Below are 20,894 nucleotides of genomic sequence, written 5' to 3' on the forward strand. Positions count from 1 at the left end.
CCACTAGGATGTCTCTAAGGAGACCTCCCTGATTAAACAGCAGAAGATCAAAAAATAGTTGGATTTCCAGTGTTCCCTGACTGTGTTCCCACCCTGCTATCCTGAGTTTCAGCATATTTTTTGCTAATATTGTGGTTTGGGGAAAGAGGATGGCTGTGGTGTTGATCTTGCCCTAGTATTGTAAAATGTGGAGGTTTGATCACTTACTAGTAGTCCTCCTGGGGACCTTGCTTACTGAAAAGGCCACCCTTCCCTCACTTCTGTCTTTGTCATGTTATGTAGTTAAATCTTTTACTTACCTTAAAAAAAACCCAAAAAACCCCCAGTATTTTTCCTTAAACAGACCAAGCAGGAAAAGTTTAGGGCATCTTAATGTTTTTGTTCAGTAGTGCCACGGTGATCATGCCCTGTCCAGAGGCAAGGGGAATGTGGTCCTGTTTGAACATGAGATTTACATAATTCTTTTTCTCACTGAGTGTAGGCAGCTGCTTTCTTGCTGATTGTTTGCACTTCCACATCCCTTTGGATGGGAGTTGTGGCTGCTGGCTGGCTGTTTGGGTGAGTTTGCAGGTCTGGGGGCTGCTGCTGATAAACTCCAAGTAATAAATAAGACTCAGTGAGAATCACTGATGGTAAGAGTAGAGTGTAAGTGGGATCTTCCCTGACTTTGTCCAGCACTTACATAATGTGGTCTTGCTCAGCTGCTGTGCTTGGTAGCTTGTTTTAGTTTTTTTTTTTTTGCTAGTTTTTCACAACAGCAGTAATTCCTGGAGCAGGGACCAGCACTCACTATTGTCCTACCACTGCTTCAAGCACTGTGAGGCTTTCAGGAGCAGTCCTTCCTGCTCTGATGGATGCCAGAGCCACAGCCCAGTACCACTGCAGGTGTTTGTGGACAATCTTTACAAAGAAAAGTCACCACAGTATTTTATACTGATTGTTTCCTTAGGAAGAGTGGCTAATTCACAGTGCCTGAACAGTGCAGCCCTTACTCAGGCAATGGGCTTGTTGAATTTAATGGGTTACTTTACGTAAGAATTCACAGAGAATGTAAAAAGATCCCAGCAAAGCTGAACTTACTAGCACTACCCCAGTCTAAAATAAGAGGATTTAGCCTTCTGGCACTATCCATAGGAAGCCAACCCATGGAGCCCTTGAGCCTCTCTGTCACAGCAGGCTCCATGACTTATCCAGCACCACCACATTTAGGTCCTACCATGCAGCAGTCTGCAGCAGAAATTTATCATGAGTTACCATATGTGAAGCAGCATTTGTCCCCAACAAACACAGCTAGAGTTTTTCAAAGTTTTGTGAGTCTGGCAGTTTGTGGCTTTATTCCAAATGTTTATGGCTGTCTCATCCAAATAGATCTGATGTGCATTCCCCACTTCATATTCCTATTGTTTAATGTTAGAATCTTCCTCTTTGCCAACATGGCATGGAAACCTCAAGAGAGATAAAGATATAAGGGGCAGAAGAGACCTTAACAACACAGTGAAAAAGAGATGAAGGGACATATTTTTGGTGCACTTTAAAATAAATAAACCATTTGTTTTCAAGTCAACAACTTTGTCAATGGTAAAACTAGAACTTCAGAGCATGGAAATCTGTGTTAGGGGCTTAGATAAAAAGAACATAATTTGCTGTAAATGTTTTATCATAGCAGTATATGTGAGTTTAAAACTTCAGAGAGGTTTGTAAGAAGGCTGTTTTACAAAGGGAAAATGAATTCTTCTGCATCAAAAAAAGCAATCAAGCAATCACTGTGTATAGCTTTTGCCTGCTTACTTTGTGGACAGGTACAACTTTTGGGAAGGTTTTGCAATATCCACATGCCAGCTGGAGTCTGTATGAGATCTATCCCATACTTTGGCTACTCTGGGACAGTGGGGCTATGCTGTCCTGTTGTGTGGCTGGATGGTCACCTGAGTGAGGAGGGAAGCCCACGATTTCACCTTGGAATGGGTGCCCAATGTGAGCGTGAAGCTTGGAAAGAGCTCCAGGGAACACTTGGCAGGTGGATGAGTGATCTTAGCAGGTTGGACTCAGCCCTCTCTCAAAGTCTGGCAAGAGATCAGTGTGTGAAGGATAATAAACCAAACAAATTGTCTGGCACAAACAATACTTCCCCTGAGTGTTTTCCCTGAAGAGACAAATTTACTGCACCCACATTATGTGCTGACATAACATACACTGACAAGTGCAGGTGTTTTACTCTCAAAGAAACTCTCCCACTGCTCATGCAGTTAATGGAGGGAGGCTGCCCTCATTCTGGGAGTACAACAATGAAAAAGCACCTTGCCAGGCAGCTCCAAGGATCTTGTCCAGGTAGGCAATCCAACATGCTGTCCTCAGTCCTGAGGCATCCTGCTGTACCTCCACAGTTTTTCACCAGCTGCTTGGGTGCCTTCAAAGGCAGATCTCTGTTCTTCCCTTTCCCATGTCTTTAGGCATACATACCATGCTGTATAATATATTATTTTTATAAAAGTTGGACCATTACTTAGGAATATTGTTCTACACACACAAGTGAGGTACACGTGCTGTTATTCTACAGGTTAAGAAATGCTTTTGGAGTGTAGCATACCTCATCCTGTGCTGACTGCCCATTTAGATATTGTATTTAAGAGGCAAAAAAATTATGGCCCTTTCTGTGACACCAGGAGTTGGTTGATGTTGATTCCTGGATAAAAGAAGAATAAATAATCTATGCCCAGCCTGCTTTCACTTACCTGCTGAGTTGTGCCAGAGTGCTGTTCCTCAGGCTGTTACATTTTGTATACTTGTTGGGAAGTCACAGCAAGATTGGAACTGAGAATGGACCCTTCTGCAGTTTACACCAGGCAATGCCTGTTCCAGTAAATGAGAATCTTGTATTTAAATGAAGACTGTCATGACTGCTGAAACTTAAGTGGCTGATACAAAATTGCCTGTTCTATTCTTGTTCAGAAAGCCATCAGTTTGACAAGCAGGACTTTCATGAAGCTGTGCTGACTGTGACCGATGCCTGGGTTGTCCCCCAGGTGTTTTTTCAGTAACTCCTAGAATAACCTTTTCCATGATTTTCCCAGGCACTTGAAGTGACACTGACAGGCCTGGAATCTCTGGAGTCCTCGTTCCTTGCCCTTCTTGAAAATAGAGACAATGTTTGCCAACTTCCAGTCAGCTGGGACCTCCCTGGATTCCCATTCCAGATTTTGTCCTTGTGCACAGATACTTCATTACCAGTAATCAACTTGATTTCCAATGACTTTTAGGAACTTTGAGGTTCAGCTTTTCTGTCTTTGATAGGAGCTGGCTTTTCTTGTTACGCATTTAAAGCTCTGAAGCACAAGGACAGCTGAGTGCCATTTCATATGGCACATCTGTAGTCCCATAAAAGTGATGTTGTGTATTCTTGGAATGCAGTGAGGATAGCTGCCATTTTACCCAAGTGAATTTCTACCAGCTGGAAAAGGCAGTAATGGATATTTTACAGCAAGTGTCCTGATGCCTTTCAAACCTGCCAGACACCAAGAGTCATCAGTCATACCAACAGTATTTATATAATGAACAATATATATAAAATCAGCAAAGCTGATACTGTCACATCATAAATGCTTTCTCTTAACAAGCTGAACTGCTAACTTGAGGATAGCAGCAGAATGGCACATGCCATGCTGGAAAATGAGAGATTTCTCTCTCTTTCTTTGAGGCTGCTTTTCAACAGAGGGCTGTGACAAGGGCAGCTGCATGAGCTATACACGGTAACACCAGACTTAGTTTAACAAGTAGTTAAAAGTCCTGGAGGAATATTGGTCATCTAGTCCTTTGCTGTAGCCAGGATTTCTTCCTTAAAAAACACTCCTTGAAGCCTATTTGGAAGGAACTTGTACCAGTGTCCCACAGACTCCAGCAGCTGGATGAAAAAGAAAAAGCTCTGTTGCTTAAGGATGAAAATTGGACCAAAATATGTAAATGCTATCAAAAAAGAAAAGTTCTCTTCTGATTCTTGTGCAAGAAGCCTTGTCCTATACAAAAATAAATGGCAAGCAGGGGTATCCATTCCATTTCAAGTTTATTATGAAAGTGATTTTAACAAAAAATTTTATTACATGCTTCATTTTTAACTTTGACATAGAAATCAAAGCTATTAATATACAGAGGCAAAAGGAAATGTATTTTCTTATAAGGTACATTTACAACAACATTTTCTACTATAAATCTGACAGAATTGTTAAAATATTGGTAAAGCTTAGCACTGTATTTTATTCTCTAAGTATCAAATTTTGTACAGTTATTCACTACCCTTGTTCTAAACTATTATTGTACATTTCATATGGAAATCGCTGTTTGTACACAATTTACATTGGTAATAAAGCTTAGAAGTCCCAGCAGCATCTACAACAGTTCAGTTTAAAATTTCACTCCTGCCCAGTGGTTTACGTGGAGCAAATTGATGCAGAAACCAGTATTACACCCTGTGTGCTTCCCCCTGAAATCCAGCCTGCCAGAAATTCCTGCTTACACTGGTGCTGGATATGATCATAATGAACTTTTTTGCAGGTGAAAGTACCACTGGCCTCAGTGGTTTTGGGTAGAAAAGGCTCTGTGATCTGATCCAATGTTAGGTTTTATCACTTCCACTGCTCCCTACAAGCATAGAGATCCCACAGATTTTCTTGTCTTTCTACTATCCATGTGTGTAATCTATTAAATTCCCTTGTATTTCTGAGTTCTGTGTTGTTTCTTATCCTAACAATGGAAGAAGAACCAGCACTAACTTTAAGATACATATTCTTTTTATGCTTTGAAAATGGAAAGCACTTTAGAATGACACTTGATAGTCAATTCTGTTTAAATTAGAATGTTCAAGTGCCCCAGAAAACTCTTCCTGTCATGTCAGTGAGACTGAAGAAATAACAGGAATCTGTAATCTGGAATGATAAATCTGGCAACTGCCTCACATCCACCCCAGTCTCCTAAAGTATCTTTATAATCAACATGTTGAGACCCTGCTGCTCTCAATGCAAATTAATGGCCTTTCTAAGTTATAAAACATAGAAAACAATATTTACAAAATAATTTTAATTAAAAAAGTAACAAAAACAAACTCTAAAAAAGATATTTTCACAATAATTAAAATAAAGTTTAATTAATCAAAGCCACTTTTTTCTAGATATTGAGAAAACTGAATTGCAATTGTTTGTATATCTTTAAACTTGTTATCTCTGCTCTCTGAATACAGATGGTTTAAATTATTAGATCTAAAGGTACTTCTGTACATTTTACTCTTGTATATTACACATTAATTTTATAGATTAAGGGCTTTATGATGAAAGAATAAATAAATGAAATAACAAACTGGAATTGTATATATTCAGATCCTTAGATAACAGGTTTTTGACATTGTCTATTTTCCACTCTGCTTCTATTCAGATGAGAGATAAAACACAAGACTTGTCTCTGAATCCAAGTCTCTCGCTGAGGAGTAAGTTCATAGTACCTTACAGAAATTTCCCTTCTTCCATAAATTCTTCTGGAAGACTAAATATTCCTTTTCCCAAGTGCTTACAACAGTTTGCCATTCTAGAAAACTACTTCATTAAAGTCCCAAAGTACAGAGATTCTATAAGAACTCCTCCAATTACTCCCATTCCTATCAATCAGTGGTTTTAAACTATGAAAAAATGCAGCTCCTTGAACTTGTGATACAGATATAAGGAACTGTGTGTGTCACTCATTCCCATCATTTAGAAATCATCCAGACCCCTGAGGTGGCTGAGGAGTTTGCCACTGGGTCCAGCTGTTGAAGATTTTACTCCAGCTAAGTTTGTAAGAGCAATCAAAGATATTTAGAGTCCAGACATGGGAGCTGTCACAGAGCAGGTGAGTTTTGCTGTCAAACACCTGTCAGCAGGCCCTGTATTAGAATCACAGCGCTACTTTTGCTCTTGAAGTTCCAAACCTGCTATATGCAAGATTAAAACTGGGTTTTTTATAGGTAAAACTGATCTGAGAAATTTGAATGTGTTGGGCAGGCTTATAAAAAGGCACAGGGTGGGGTTTGACTGTCCTTTTGGAATGCTGAACACATGTAAAGGATGTTTCTCACTCATGTGGCAGCATCCTTGCATTCTGCTCACAGACAGGATATCAGGTGAGCTGTGCCTTTAAAATCCGCTGACAACTCAGAATGTGGACCCTCTGAAAATACTCTGACCAATCCTATTTATCTATATTTATCTAAGCTAGTCTAAAACTAAACTAAACTAAACTTGGCTTACAAGGTAAGCTAGTTTTAAGTAAGCTTACTCTAGAATAAAGCTGCTGTGTAGAAAGGATTAGTCTAAATCTTAAGTAGTCATAACTTTATTCTATGGGGATGGCACAATGAGGAAATAAATTTCATTTGAAAAGTTGGTCTTTAGGTAAAAATCTAATGTCTGATGGAAGAAGGAAGACAAGGCAAGAAAATGAGATGAAAGAAAGGCTTCAGTTATTATTCAGTTATTTTAAATCCAGTTTCAGCGAGCTAAATCTCCAGGCAGGATGTCTTGTTATTGAAGGCAAGATGCAGTGTGGCAGAAGAGGTGGCAATGCACTGAACACAGAATCCTGCTGCTCCCTGCGTTCAAGTGACACCCAGAGGCACCTTTGTGTCCTCAGCACTTTCAAGGCACAACTTGGGGCTTGATGAGCAAATTGTGATTGCTGCAGTGTCCTGGACTGCACCAGGTGTGCAGGCAGTGATTTGGTGGCCTGTGAGAATGGTTAGGGATGATTCACCACCACCTCACTAAAAACAAGCGCACTCTTTAAAGCAGAAAGAGAGGCTTAAAATGGTAAGTGCTGCAGGTGCAGTTTTAAGCATATAGGCATTTGCAAATTAAAATAAAAAGCTCTGTTTGTGCCACGGAACTGGGCAATCACAAATGGGCACTTCTTCAGTCTACCTGTATTAACACATAAATTTGTTGTTGCACCTGTCCTGCAGACAACGTGTAATTCTGTAAGAACAGCTACAGGGCTGTATTTATTGGTATGTTCAAATGAAGTATTTCACATTTAGGGTAAAAGGTAAAATGTATATTCTCCTACGTTCCCGAAGCTGGTTTGCTTAAAGGCAGCTTTATTTCTCCTTGTACAGTTTTTGATTCCCAAATGTGTGTAGGTCTCATCTGTAGAAGAAGGCATTCTTTGTTGCTGTGCTGTTATTGTGCAGTAGCAACAGGTTTTCTGACTTTGACAATGAAAGCAACAAATGAAGAGCTGAACTCATCTCCTATTTGGTGACTGCCAGTTTCTGTAGCTGTAAACCTAGTATGAAATTCAAAGCATTTTTAACTTCTAGAGCTGATATAAAAATTCTATGCTGTTTTTCCAATCAACTGAAACCAGTTCAGACTGCCCTATATACACTTGTCATTACTTATTTCATTAGAAATTTGTACATCCAAGAGCATTTCTATGCAGAGTGGCAAGCGTTCAAGCCTGACTCATTTTCTAAATATATCAGATATGAACCCCCTCAATTCAAAAGCATTTAAGTGTCAACTTTTGAGGGTCAAATTATTCTCCTTCTTTCAGCACCTTCCTTCAGCAACACAAAGCCTGTGTTTGCCCCAGAAGTCCACGAGTGCCTTGTCCTGGCTGTGGAGTTCCTGCCCTGATGTGGCTCTGGTGAATATCAGCCTCATTCTCAGGTTGTCTGTCAGGATGAACTGGACACAACCCTGCTTTTTTGTAGTGTGGTTTTAAGTCAGGGCAAGTGGTGCCAGAGCCAAATGCAATTTCTCTTGCCTGTATTCACTTCTCACAGCTCTACTGAGGTCCCACTACCAGTAGCCAGAATTGGGACATGTCCCTCTTATGGTTTCTCTCTGGCACTGGGTTTCCCATGGAGCTTGGAACCTGGAAAATATTACGGTGCTGCCAGTGGTTTCTGGATTCTGGCATCACTGTCATACAATGGTATTATGTCCAAACATGTTGGTTGTTAAACAAAAATTTTAGCAAGGATTTTACTAAACTCAGTGTACAATAACAGATTCTGAAGTTTGCTTGCTCAAATGTGAAATACTAAAGATCACTGTAAATCATTTGTCAAGTGAGGAAGCTATTTTTCACCATATTTTCCATATATTTTCCTTCATATCTTTCATTAGAATAGCTGCAATCCTGACTCATTTTAATGGATCTGAATAAAACTCTGAATAACCTATCAGACTTTGAACTACTGTTTGGCTAAAGTAGTTTTTTAGCTACATACTCCTGCATAATTGAGTACCTGAAAAAATTTTGCTTTTTAAAAACTTTTTTTTTTGTACAAATGAGTACTGTCAAAGAAAAAAATAATGAAAATTTGTTCTTTTTAGTGACCCTTGGTGAATCATAAATAAAAGTAGTTTTAACATCCTCAAGAAAAAGTTAGGTTAACAGCCTTTAACAAAAGACCTTTATGGAGAAGTGACAGTTTTTAACAAGGGTAAATGTATATATTAAAAAGAAAGCTCACCAAAGATCTAAGGTCCACGAGTGGAAAAAAAATGGTTAGACTATAAAGTCAGGCTGTTCAGGCTTAAAAGAAAAAAATTCTATTCTTCATCAGAAAAGGAAAGAAGGCAAGCAAAATTACAAGATGATTAAGCAGAAAAACTAAACAGAATACTTAAGGTGTGTTCTCATAGAAATGGAATATTCAACCGCTTGTAGTTAACAGAAACCAACTGTGTAAGTTTAGGCAGTACTTGCTCAAGGACAAAAAGAAAGTGTCAGAAGATAGCCACAACCACCCCTAATACATGTCTTTGAGAACATCCAAACATGTGTTAAACTACAGGGCAGACAGGCAAAAAACCAAAAAAAAGCAGCAAAGCAAAACTGTGTGTTAGTCTTCTTCTGAAAGGATGCTGCCAGGAGAGTTCATTTCTCCATTTAATAAACTTGTAGAGTCAAAAGGGAAAATGATACAGAGGAGGAAGGGACTGAAAAGGAAAGAGGTTGAAATACTGATAGAAAATAAAGGCTCCTTTCCCATTTGATTTAGTTTCTGTGCCAGGAAACAGCAGGAAACCCAGAATTTACCATCATGGCAAACCCTCTGTCACTCTGTGAGCAGGGCCTGAGCACACGGCTAAAGTTCTCCTGCAGTCCCTGTGCTTGATGGGCACAGTGGCTACAAATCTAGGATAAAAGGGAGAGCCAGGTCTCTGCAAACACAGAGCCTGCCCTCCAGCTCCTGCAAAACCGTGTCCTGCTCACCCCCGAGCCCCTGACAATCTGGGCCTTGGACACAGCTGTGTTCCCAGTGTGTCGAGAGCAGGTCCGGCAGCTGCTGCTCCCACTGCGCTGTCCTGAGGGTGACTCTGTTGGTCTGCATGTGGGGGGTTCCCAAGGGAGAGGCAACAGCTGACCCTATACTGGGCAGCAGCTCCATCTCCACTGATGCTATTTTTCCTGGAATAATACATATTGAAAGAGATGGTCCCAGAGTAAACCATTATCCAGTATTTTAAAACCTCAAAAGGCTTCAGTTGGGTGCTAATAGAAGTGACAAGCACTTGGAGAAGTTATTTAATTGTCTACACAAAGTTACATATAGATATGAGTAAATAGGGTGTGTGGGAGTAAAGATTTAAGCATGAATAATATTTACAGTAACTAGAGATATCATTACTAATGTACCCACAAATAGAAGTATATATTTATATATTTATATATTGTACTTAATTAGATGCTCTCTTAATGGAAAGAAAACCAAGACTACTAATGTTGTTGTTCATTTCTCACATATCCTATTGTAAATGTCTTTAAAAGGATTGACTGATGAATGCAAATCCAGAGCTAATCTGTTTCAATTAAGTAATTGACAGTGGCAAACCTCTGAAGAAATTTAGAAGAGGACAGACAAAAACATTAAGACATTAGGGCATGGGACTCAATCTCATGTAATTCATAGAACAAAATTATACATTTTTTTCTTCTTTTTTTCCTTTTTGATTTCTACTTGGACAGAGGTTCCACCAAGCCACAAATGAAAAATAACAAAATTTAGATTGTTTCATTTTCTTCTAAAGATTCAAATATAAACTTCAAGTGCAATTCAAAATCCAAGTATTATTTATACGACATACTTATTTCTATAACAGAACTTATCTACAGGTAGTTTAATCATATTTGAATAAATTCCTCCTTTTTTGACAAAAGTTATTGTTGATGAAAAATAAAAAGCTAGAAAGAATATTTTTACATAGTGAGATTTCAGATGAAAAGTGAGGATACACTAGTGCAGACACAAATTTGGATCTCCAACTAGACGTACTCAGGGATGCTTTTTTTTTTTTTTTTTTAGTAATAATCCCATTCAGAACATTGACTTTTAACAATTATAAAACATTATAGGTGTTCTTCATTAACAATTGTGAACAAAGTCTGCAAAAAAGAGCTTTCAAATTAGCAAATGTTTCTACTATGGAGGAAAGATAATATTTGACAGGAATGCAAAGTAACCAAAACTTGAATACCACTAGACTATTTGTATGGTCGTAGAAACCTGGAAACTTTCGATCGCAGTAGCTTTATAAATGATCTTGGAAACATTTCCTTTGACTCTTGTGCTGTGTACTTGAAATAGTTTTGAGGATGTGCCAGTACATCAAAGAGAGCTTTAATCAGTTTCTTGTCCTATGGAAAACAACACAGATATGTTAGATAAAAGCAAGGTTTGGATTTAGTGTCTGCATAGGTTTCAAAACTGAAGAACAACCAGGTCTGTTTTGCAAAACTTGAGTCTGGGTAGAAGAGTATAAGGAAACTGCTCCACGTTGCAGTGGAGTTTCAGAGGGATGAGTCTGGCTGCTGTGCTGGATGCTTTTTGCAGGGCTCCTGGCAGGAGCACGAACCACAAACTGCAGATGTCTGCACAAGATCTGCAAGCTGCCTCTGACTGTCCTTCCCACCTGCTCCCTGCTTCTGTCCAGGCCATCCCTCCATGGATGGGAGACAAGGCTGGTCCTCAGGGATGCTGAGCTTTCTAAGGACCTCCTGTACCTTGGGAAAGCCTTGACCCAGAGCCTCAGCTGAGCCTGTGCCTGGCACTGTGCACTGCAGCTGGCACCTGGGCAACCCAAAAGCTGGAGGGAGAGAACAGTGCTGGGCAGGGATGGCCAAGGGAGCTGGCACTTCCTCAGCTCCTGTCCTTCCAAGCCCTACATTTACACGGCTCAATTTTGCCCTCTGACCAGCTGTTTTTTCAGTTTTAATTAATTAGTAATTACAGGTGTTGCTTGTATCTTTGGAAAACTATTTCTTATTGAGGCAAGATAGTGATTTTGGTAAATACATTTTTTAATGCACAGCAAACTTAATGAGTAATTTAAACATTTAAATGCCAGACTGAGGCTGAAGAAGGCTCTTCAAACAATAGGTCCTTCATTCTTGGCAGACTAATTTTTTGAACATACAATCTTATTAATCATATTAACATATATCTCATTTAGTTCCTGTTTCCACAAAGGACATAAGCATGTTCTGAGCCCAGCTTAGTTACTTGATTTTGGGCTGCTTCAAATACCAGCATAAATCTAAGAACACAGAGAATTGAATTTGGGGTCACACTTGAGCTTTAAATATGACTGTATCAAGGTATTGAGATCTATTTTAGGAAAATGCTTAGGAAAAGGAATTCTTGGTTGGCTTCAAAGAAAGCAGAAATTTCTTACCTTTAAGATTTCTTGATGGTTTTCTGATGCATATAATCGGCCATCTCGAACAATGTCTTCTATTAGTTGTTGGTAATCCTCTGAAAAATAAATATCAGGTGAGTGATTGTGACATCCTTTGGGAGGGCAATAGTCAGACATGAGCTAGACCTCCTTTTGAAGACAGATCTCAGAAATTTTGCATCCAGTTAATTATTCAGTGTCTCAAAGATTGCTGTATTCTAATTTAATCACCTTAAAATTCTCTATTTCGTTATAAGAGTGGTTTTGAATTATTGCTATAAATACTTACATCCTCAAAAAACTACTCCCTCCAAATAATAATGGTGTATTATCTCCACTCTAGAGATGAAGAAACAGAATTTTTCAAACATTATATATGTTTTATGCATGTCATTTCAAAGTCTGCAACTAAAATTAAAGGAGGTACATAAAGTTTTTCCTCATTCTTCTATCTCTGCAAGCAGTGTGAGAGAGATTCTAAGCGAAAATTTTCTGTAATTCAGCTATAACACAAAGATGAAAACCAATTCCATTCTCACCATCATAAGTCACATAGGGAACCTGAAATCCTTTGCCACTGTTTCCTTCATTTGACTTGAACTGAATCCAGAGTTTCCTTGATCTTGAGGTAAATGCAATAGGTCTCTCATAGGTCTGACATGTTTCATACGTAGTGATTGAAGTAGGAGAAGCTAGAAATAAAGTTAAATAATGTTCTTTATATAACAATTTTTGCACCCTTCCTCATCTAGGGGTTAGGCATGTCAAATTGACAAGACACTTCTCAGCTGAAGTGTCCTGACAGCAGAAGCTTTTTGTGACAGAACAGTTGTTGTCCTTATTTGCCTATAAAGAGAAGTAGGTTTTTCCACAGAGGTATAATTTTTGATGTTTAAAACTACTGTCAATATTAATTTTTTTTTACTACTCTAGCATTGTATCCCAGAGTGCCCATATGCTTGTCCCAGACAGGTGAGGACAAGTGAGCTGCATGCCAGGCAGACATGGTAGCCAGCCCCTCACATGGCCAGTTTGGGGAATTCATCTGATAGCAACAAACCACTTATAAACAGAAACACAATAAAACCAGAAAGTAATGTTTGGCATGGTAATTTTGAAGAAAAGACTGTCACAGCCTGCAGAGTCAGTGATCCACAGAAGAGTTAACCTGGATGTGAGGAGGTGGTTGGTGACAGCCAGCACAGCTTCACTAAGGGCAAATCTGAAGTGTAACTTTACCCTGATGTGACTGGCTCTGGGCACTGTCGGAACCTCACTTTGGGGTCAGAAGGACAACTGATGTGTTTTGTTATAGTGTTTGCTTTTAAAAAAGCTCATCTGCACAGGTATAATTTCCTTCCATCTATAGTGACCAGATGTCTTCTTTCTGATATACAGAGATGTCAATACAGGCCCTTAGGGATAAAAAATTGTGAAAATTGTTCTAGCAAATAAAATATACCATTTTTATGAGTAAATACACTGTTTTGAACAAAAACTCCCTTTGAACAATTGTCTTTCAGGTTTGGTGCTTCTTAGCAAAAAATATATAGCAAAAAATCACCAGAAGGATGCACACATCCTCCAATGCAAAAGAGGAGTGCATTTCATCGGGATCTTAACTTTAGAAGTTGTTGAGTTAAATTAATAATCAAAGACACAATGCACCCCCTCCGATCCACAGAAAAGCAGGATAACTTTGGATTTTTTGAGGGTGTCAGTTGTACCAACACACTGCCCAGATTTAGCAATAACTGCAGCATATAAATATATATTTATAAAAGATAAGTGAGAGCACAGTTTTTACAGATAGCAGAGATAGCTCTCCAAATATAATTTATCATTGTTAATTTCTAGAATGGCAGTGATTTATCTCATGTGGTAACTGGGCCAGACATAAGCCCATTAACTGCTTTTTGATTCAGACAATAAACTTGAGCAATTAATATCACAGCAATAACTGCTATTGGTGTGATATTAATTGTTAGAACACTAACAATTAAAGCAAGTTAGAACTCTACCAATAAAAAAAATTAAAATTAAATTTAACCTTTTAGAAACACTAGCTACACTGAAGACAGTCATCCCTTCAATCTGAACTATTCACTCCATCAGTTTGCAGAAAATATAACCCATGTCTGGCAGCTTACCACTTTTTCTCATTACTAAAACATCGCCACATTCATCTTCAATTGGGAGAAATATCTCAGGTACTACGATGAGTATTCTTCTCTTTGGGGGTGGATTTATATTCCAAATGCATTCCACATTAGCTGGGTAGTCTCCAGGATAGTTGGGTGATTCAATGTAGCCAGTGTAGTCCCCCAGTTCTCCTCCACAGTGCTGGTCTGGGGAGAAATATAAATTAGTATTTGTGCTAGTTAAATTCATCTAAGGTGTTTTTCTGGATCTGTCATGAGCAAGTCTAAACTCCTCCTTGTGGCTTTAGAAATGCATGCATTCTCCAGCTTTAAAGGAATATTTGATCCACGAGGTTGCTCCAGCTGATTGCAAAACCTTAATCTCCAGTGCACGAAGTGATTCAATGCTTCATCCAGGCTGGTTTAACTTTGTTTGAGAAATGCAGGTAAATAAACATGATCCAGTTGTGGTTACTATGGACACTGTGCTGATATGCAGAAGATATTCTGCTTTAACTTACTTAGTTTTTAATTTGCTTTAGTTGAATGAGAGTGCTGGTCCCAACAGCTGGCCTTACTTAATTACAGATCTACCTTGCTTCATCTTAGATTAAACCACTTAATAAAGGATCTCCACTGAGGGATCAGGTTTTCTTTCTGAGTTTTCAAAATTCATGTTGAATTTGGCACAAGTTACTTAAGTTTGATCTCCCCAGGTCTACTCATGCACATAAAATCAGATATATGTTTAAATATTTTGTTTAATTCAACCCCCAAATAGTATGCAAGGTCAGAAACTGGCTTGAAAACTGAGATGACCTAAGACAGCAGAGTAACAAGGGTGGTTTTATTTTACATGAAAATCAGCAAACTTCTTCAAATTCCATACAAATATATAGCTTACTCAAATGACATTAGAAATTACGAAGGGCTTATAAAACACATGGCACATAATCAGACTAAAAACTTACAGGAGATCTGCACATGAATAGTTAGTTAGATAACATTGCTTAATTACTATAGGAACATTCTCTTAAATTAGCACGGTAGAGATGAAAAAAAATGCTTGCCTAAAATAATCAGTCATTCACAAAGGATCAAATAAAACTGTACTGAAATCGTTGGGGACATTTAAAATTTTTAAGATAGGAGGCTGAGTACCGCAAAAAAGCCTCTAAGAAGATCTCACTATCATAAGCGAAGTGATACCTGGCAATTGCAGTGTACATGACCACATCTTACAATTATTCTAAAATGGCAGTTACTCTGATAGAAGATATTCTGCTCTACAGAGACACAGAGAAATATGCATCATTGTTACACAACTTACTGGATATGGGAAACTAAAGGCTCTGTAGTTTTAACTTGTAGCTGGAACTCTGTGAAATCATATTAAATCTAAAACACTCATGTGCCTCAAGTGGTACTTTCCCAACTTTTACTATTCCCTCTGGCAGCAGATATTTGGTAACTAGGAAATACAAATCTGAAGTCCAGCCTGACAGACGCGACCTTTGAGCTGCAGTTCAGATCCAAAGACACTCTCCATGTCACTGATACAAATGTGACTTACTTTTGCAATGTGTGACATTGGTGGAGCCATCAAAATCTGTACTGGTGTTGCCAGGGCAGGTGATGCAGTAGTTCTGACCAAACTCAGGCTGGTATGTTCCCACAGGGCACCGGATACATCTGTGTGTTGTGGAGTTGTAGTAGTGTCCAGGAGAACAGTGAACTGCAGGGTAGGAGGTGTATTATTTTCAAAAAGTAGCAACCTCCAGTGCAGAGAGATTTCCTCTGCCCTGGGTGGACATACCTGGTCTGCAACATACTTACTAGGCCATAAAAAGCAGAAAAGACACTAGCTCCCTGTATTTCCCAGTATAAAGAATCTTCCAACTAAAACCCAGAGCAAAACCCATATGAACTAGAAATGTGTGATATGTATCTCTCACTGTATTTAATATATTTGTAATAAATGGAAATGGATGTAAATCCACCTCAACAAGACAACTAAACCAAAATGCATTTGGGCAGATTCCTTCTTCAGCATTGGCACTGGAAGTTGACATTATGGAATACAGAATGCGTTGCACCCTTACAGTTTCTGCCTAGCCCATGAGTAATCCTTAACTTGGTATAACTTTTGTACTGTTTAGTTTTTGTGATACAGTAAATAAAAATACACAAGACATGAAAGCTAAAGCATTGTCTAATCCAATTTTGTGTTATTTTTTGCCACACAGTGGGGCCGATTCCCTTACCAATAGCAGTGCTGACCCCCTGCCTGCCTGTGGTAAATTCCAGAGAAAACCATAAATCCTGTTCAGCCTGCACAACCCCAGGAGACCCATCCCAGTTTACAGATCTCTTGACCATCTCATTTAATCACACGCCCATGCAGCAACAATGTTTTTTTTGGAGCCTTCAAGAGCCCCTTGGCACCGATGATAATAAACCAAAGGCCCAGAAGTAGCAAGATGAATTGTGGAAGGATTTTGAATTCACCTTTGGTTTCACAGTCTTGAAAGGAAACAGCACCTTCGTATTTGGTCACAAGCCCACCGCCACAGGGAAAGCAGAGGGTCCTTCCTGGTTCAGGCTGATACGTACCAAGAGGACAGACTGTACAAGGTTTAAAACCATCTGAAGAGTAGTGCCCAGGAGAACACTGCCCTAGAAATTGAAAATGATCATCTCTATTAGTGTGTTGACATTTCTGGATGAAGTATAAAACCCACAAGTAGTTAGCAAGGCTTTCTTTCACTTAATCATGTGACATCAGGACAGCTGCAGATCAAATTCTAATCTTACATGAATATTTTGTATTGTTCCTGTATCTTCTTCCTAAAATCCCCACCAGTAATAGAACCAGTTTCATAATATGCTTTTTGGCAACTATGATTCTGTTTGGATTTTTTTTTTCTAGAAAGAGGTCTACTAGGATTTCATTAGAATATTTTGTACTTTCACCAAATCTTTCATCTCAGTATTTCAAAAGCACTTTATAGGAAGAAATGGAACTGAATCATGCCTATCAAGCAAGTTTTTGTACCTCCAAGTTAGAGATGTGGACAGTGGATCATGGGGTTTATTTACCAGATGGGATGGTAGCAGTCCAGCACCTTGTCTAGGAGAATACCTAACACCAGCAGCTTTTCACATAGCTGTGAAAACTAGTGCTTGTCAGGTGCTCCTCTGCCAGGAAACAGAGATTTGTGTAAAGCAAATTGCTTTGTGAATCAGTCTACTGACAGAAGTTTCCAAACTCACTCTCCAGGCAGTTTCTGATAAGCATTTGTTTGGCTTGGCTCTTGCTAGCTTGAGTACTTTCCTCTGTGAACCTGAGAACCAGGATGTCAGGTTTTTCAAGACTGTGGCATGAATGTGTATCTTCACCCCACTCCAGACTGGGACACCAGCACTGTGAGATGCTACATATTCCCTGAGGTTGCCTAATGCCAGTATTTTATAATTTAGCTTCCCTGAGAACTGAACAGCAGACAGAAACAACTGGCTTGAAATTAAGAAAGTTTTGAGAGCTCTAGGTACTGTTGCAGTCTCATAACAACCCTGATACTTGCTGGGAAATGTTTGGGGCATTCAGTATTTTGGGTACTTGGCATGACTGAGGATGAACTAGAGCTCCTGAGTGAAAGCCAAGTCCAAGTTCTGTCCCCACAAATCCAAACTCCTATGGACACCTGTGGGGTCAGGATCTCCAGGATCTCCTTGAGCTCCCATCCCAGCTGGCTGAAATATGACTGTACAAACTGGCTGTAGTAACACAGACCTCAGAGAAATATTATGATGTTACTAATTTGAGGACAATTTTGCTCTTGTTATTAGGAGCAAAACTGTTATAACTGGCCTGGTCCAACTGGTTACTGGAAGCTAGACTGGAACATGTTTCCTTGTGGGATTTGTGACCCTTGTGGGGGACCCATGCTGGAGCAGGCTGTGCCTGAAGGACTCTGGAAAAGTGACTTGGAGAACTCTGTCCCATGAGATGGAGTCACATTGGGAAGTTAATGAGGTCTCCTGTTGGAGGGGCCCTATGCTGGAGCAGCAGCAGGAACATCATCAGCGTGATGAACTGACCATAATCCTCATTCCCATCTCCCTGCACTGCTGGGTGGGAGGAGGTCGAGCTGGGAAGGAAGGAGGGGTGTGGAAGAGGTCTTTTTAGGAGATATTTTATTTTATGAATTCACTGAATTTTCCCAATTCAAGTCTGTTTGATATTTGGTGAGGAGTCTCTCCCTGCCCTTAAGTCATGACCATTAATCCTGTCTCTCCCCTCTCCAGCTGAGGAAGGCAGTGAGGGATCAGCTTTGGCGGGTGCCTGGTGTTCAGGCAGGGGCAACTCATTGCAGCATGGAATTCACTTGCAGCTACAAGTGATTTCTGCACAACAGGCACTTAGAATCTCTGACATGTGGACTGTACATTCCTCACATTTAGAGGTGAGGATTTCAGTGAAAGTTTATGGGTTACTGCACAGGCATTTCTGCTCTGGGAGATAGGATGCAAAAATACTATTGATTACTGGCAGTGAGTACAGACAGTACAGAGTTTCTAACAAAGCCACATGTGCTGACACAAATTTTGATAAAATCTTTGACAGGGAAATTCATGAAGTCCAAAGTATGTTCTTTTTTGCCACTTCCAGAGGAAAAGGGGAGAGCTGAGCAGAAAAACAGACTATTTTGATCTGACAATAAACATTAATAAATGGTTACTGTCAGATCAAATGAATAAATCCCCTTTGCAAAAATAATCAGAAGGGTTTTTTTTGTTGTTGTACAGAACAATAATTCCAATGTAAGCCTTGAAACAAAAGTATTTTTCTTCTAGTTGTTTTGCTGCTTTTGTCAGGATGCCATAGACAATCTTTATGAACTCAGACTGTATTTTGATATGCTTTTCTTGTGTTATGGATAAAAACAAATCAGCACAGCAAAAATGCACAGGTGTTTCAAATTTTTTGTCTGATAATTCCTTCATACAGCAAATCAGCAAAATCCATCATGTGTTTGGACTGATGACACTGTAGTTATTTTTTATTCAGTAGATGGGAAAAAGTATCAGTTTCTCAAGTGATATTTGCCATGTGTTCTCTTTAGATATCCTTGAAGAACTCGGTAATGTAAATTACATGGATGAGTTTTCAAGTTAGAACTTGTGTAGCAGATAGGACAGATTTATTTCAAAGTCACATAATGTATCTGTTATAAACTAGATTCTGATATTCTGTAATGAAATGAGGTAAAGAAAATAAACAGTTGTATCTTAAAACTTAGACTGATCAAGTTACAGTAGAAGCATCAGGTATTATCATCATTATAATTTAGTTTATAAATCATGAAGCTGAATCAGAGATGCTGCATCACAAAGTTACAGTGCATTCAAGCAGCGCTGAAAATTGCAATCATTGGTTCTGAGTCTGGGTTACAGATCCCTACAGGATAACTATCTCAAATTGATAATTGCTGCTAATTAGAGCAAGTAAGCTGCGTCTCATGCAAAACACTAAATGAGCAGGTTCATTATTAGACTCACCAATACCAGTCCAAAGCAATCCATCCCTTTGGCTCACAACACATTGATGAGTCCTAACAAGTCAAGGCATTTCCATACCTGAGGTGAAGCACAAAGTGCTTTGCTTGGCTTGCTCATTTCCATCCCATAACTCACACTGCTGCAGCAGATCCCATCGTCTGGTCAGCAATAGGAACGGATGGGCTGAGCCAAACCATCCATTTGTAAGTGCACAGAGATTTCTTCTATTACCTTTACAAGCCACAACTGTGGCAGGCTCTCTCCTCTTTCAGCCTCCTTGCCTCACAGGGCGTGTGTGTGGCAACACCTAAAGCTTTTATGATCAAGTTCAACTTGCCTCCACATTCCGAGATGTTGTGGGCGCCCGCCACTCCCTGGCCATCGTTGCTGGGGCAAGGCTCACAGGTGAGCTGGCCTTCTGTGTCCTGGTAGGTTCCTGGCGAGCACGGGACGCACTGCTTGTGTTCTCCGCTATAGAAGGTGCCCGTGCTGCAGGTAACTGAGGAAACAAGGGGGAGCCTACATAAGGATGTTCACTTTGATCACGTTATTCGCCCTAATATCGAACATTTAGAGGAGGTGGATATCTTTGGCTCCAGGATTATGATGGCACATGTTTTGCATGTGTTAGTCCAGGATTCGGATGTAAACAGACCCATCTCCACTGGGGTTTAGGTTAATTTTATCAGGGTGAGGTCCTGCTTCTAATGCTTAAACTATTAAATGGCTTTGTAGTGCACTCAGGTGTTTATCACACATGTGTGTTAATAAAGGTGGATGCAGTCTTGAAAGAGTATCAAAGCAGTGCTGCATAAAGTGTGGGAAGTGTGAGCTTTTAATTTATAACAGGTGCAGTTACAAGTTGGTTTTATAGCAGATGACAACAAAAAGTCTGTCCCCTGAGATCAGTTCTAGAGATTTCTCCATTGGCAATGTATTCCCTGTAATAATTTCTGTAATAATTTCTGTCTCTTGCCACTCAAATACCCCAATTGTACAGCATCCTAAATACAGACATGAATACACGCGCTTTTCTGGCTTCAACAGGGCACATAACTGCATTTTTCTCTGCTGGGAAGGGGTGGTTAAAATGTCTAGATAATGTCCAGTTTCTAGATACTGATAGTGACAACCTTTCAAATACAGTTTCTATATCACTCTTCCCATATGATGACAACTACTTCTGAACCCACTCACTGGAAGCACCTATCAGATGGGACCTCTTTTGGCTTGTAAATCACTTGGTATCTCAAAAGCTGGAAAAATAGGTATGCTGATTTTGAAAAGATGTCTGTAAGTGATTAGAAAGCTTGCAGTGCTGAGAACTGCCATTAATAAATTTGCATTAGCACACTGTCCCCAGCAAAGCACTAGAGCCTGATAACATGGGAAAAGGCTTAAAGGAATTAGGTATTTTGCATGAAATAGATTTTTGTACTTTTTTTTTAACTGGACCTCTTGAGCATGAAATACAACATATCCATGG

General features: G+C 39.5%; 1 protein-coding gene across 1 annotated transcript in view; it reads right to left on the reverse strand.

Annotated features, from left to right (window-relative positions):
• Positions 1–9,424: 9,424 nt before the first annotated feature.
• SCUBE1 (signal peptide, CUB domain and EGF like domain containing 1) overlaps positions 9,425–20,894 on the reverse strand; it is a 189,225-nt gene continuing 177,755 nt past the window's right edge. The window contains exons 17-23 of the mRNA XM_058804924.1: positions 19,746–19,907; positions 16,355–16,522; positions 15,420–15,581; positions 13,856–14,053; positions 12,245–12,397; positions 11,703–11,782; positions 9,425–10,665 (exon numbers count right to left, since the gene is read on the reverse strand). Coding sequence (XP_058660907.1) covers positions 10,513–10,665; positions 11,703–11,782; positions 12,245–12,397; positions 13,856–14,053; positions 15,420–15,581; positions 16,355–16,522; positions 19,746–19,907 — 1,076 coding nt within the window. The 3' untranslated portion in view covers positions 9,425–10,512. The remainder of the gene's footprint in view (positions 10,666–11,702; positions 11,783–12,244; positions 12,398–13,855; positions 14,054–15,419; positions 15,582–16,354; positions 16,523–19,745; positions 19,908–20,894) is intronic.

Source organism: Ammospiza caudacuta, chromosome 5 (genome assembly GCF_027887145.1).
Source record: "Ammospiza caudacuta isolate bAmmCau1 chromosome 5, bAmmCau1.pri, whole genome shotgun sequence".
In the NCBI taxonomy this organism is placed as follows: Eukaryota; Metazoa; Chordata; class Aves; order Passeriformes; family Passerellidae; genus Ammospiza; species Ammospiza caudacuta.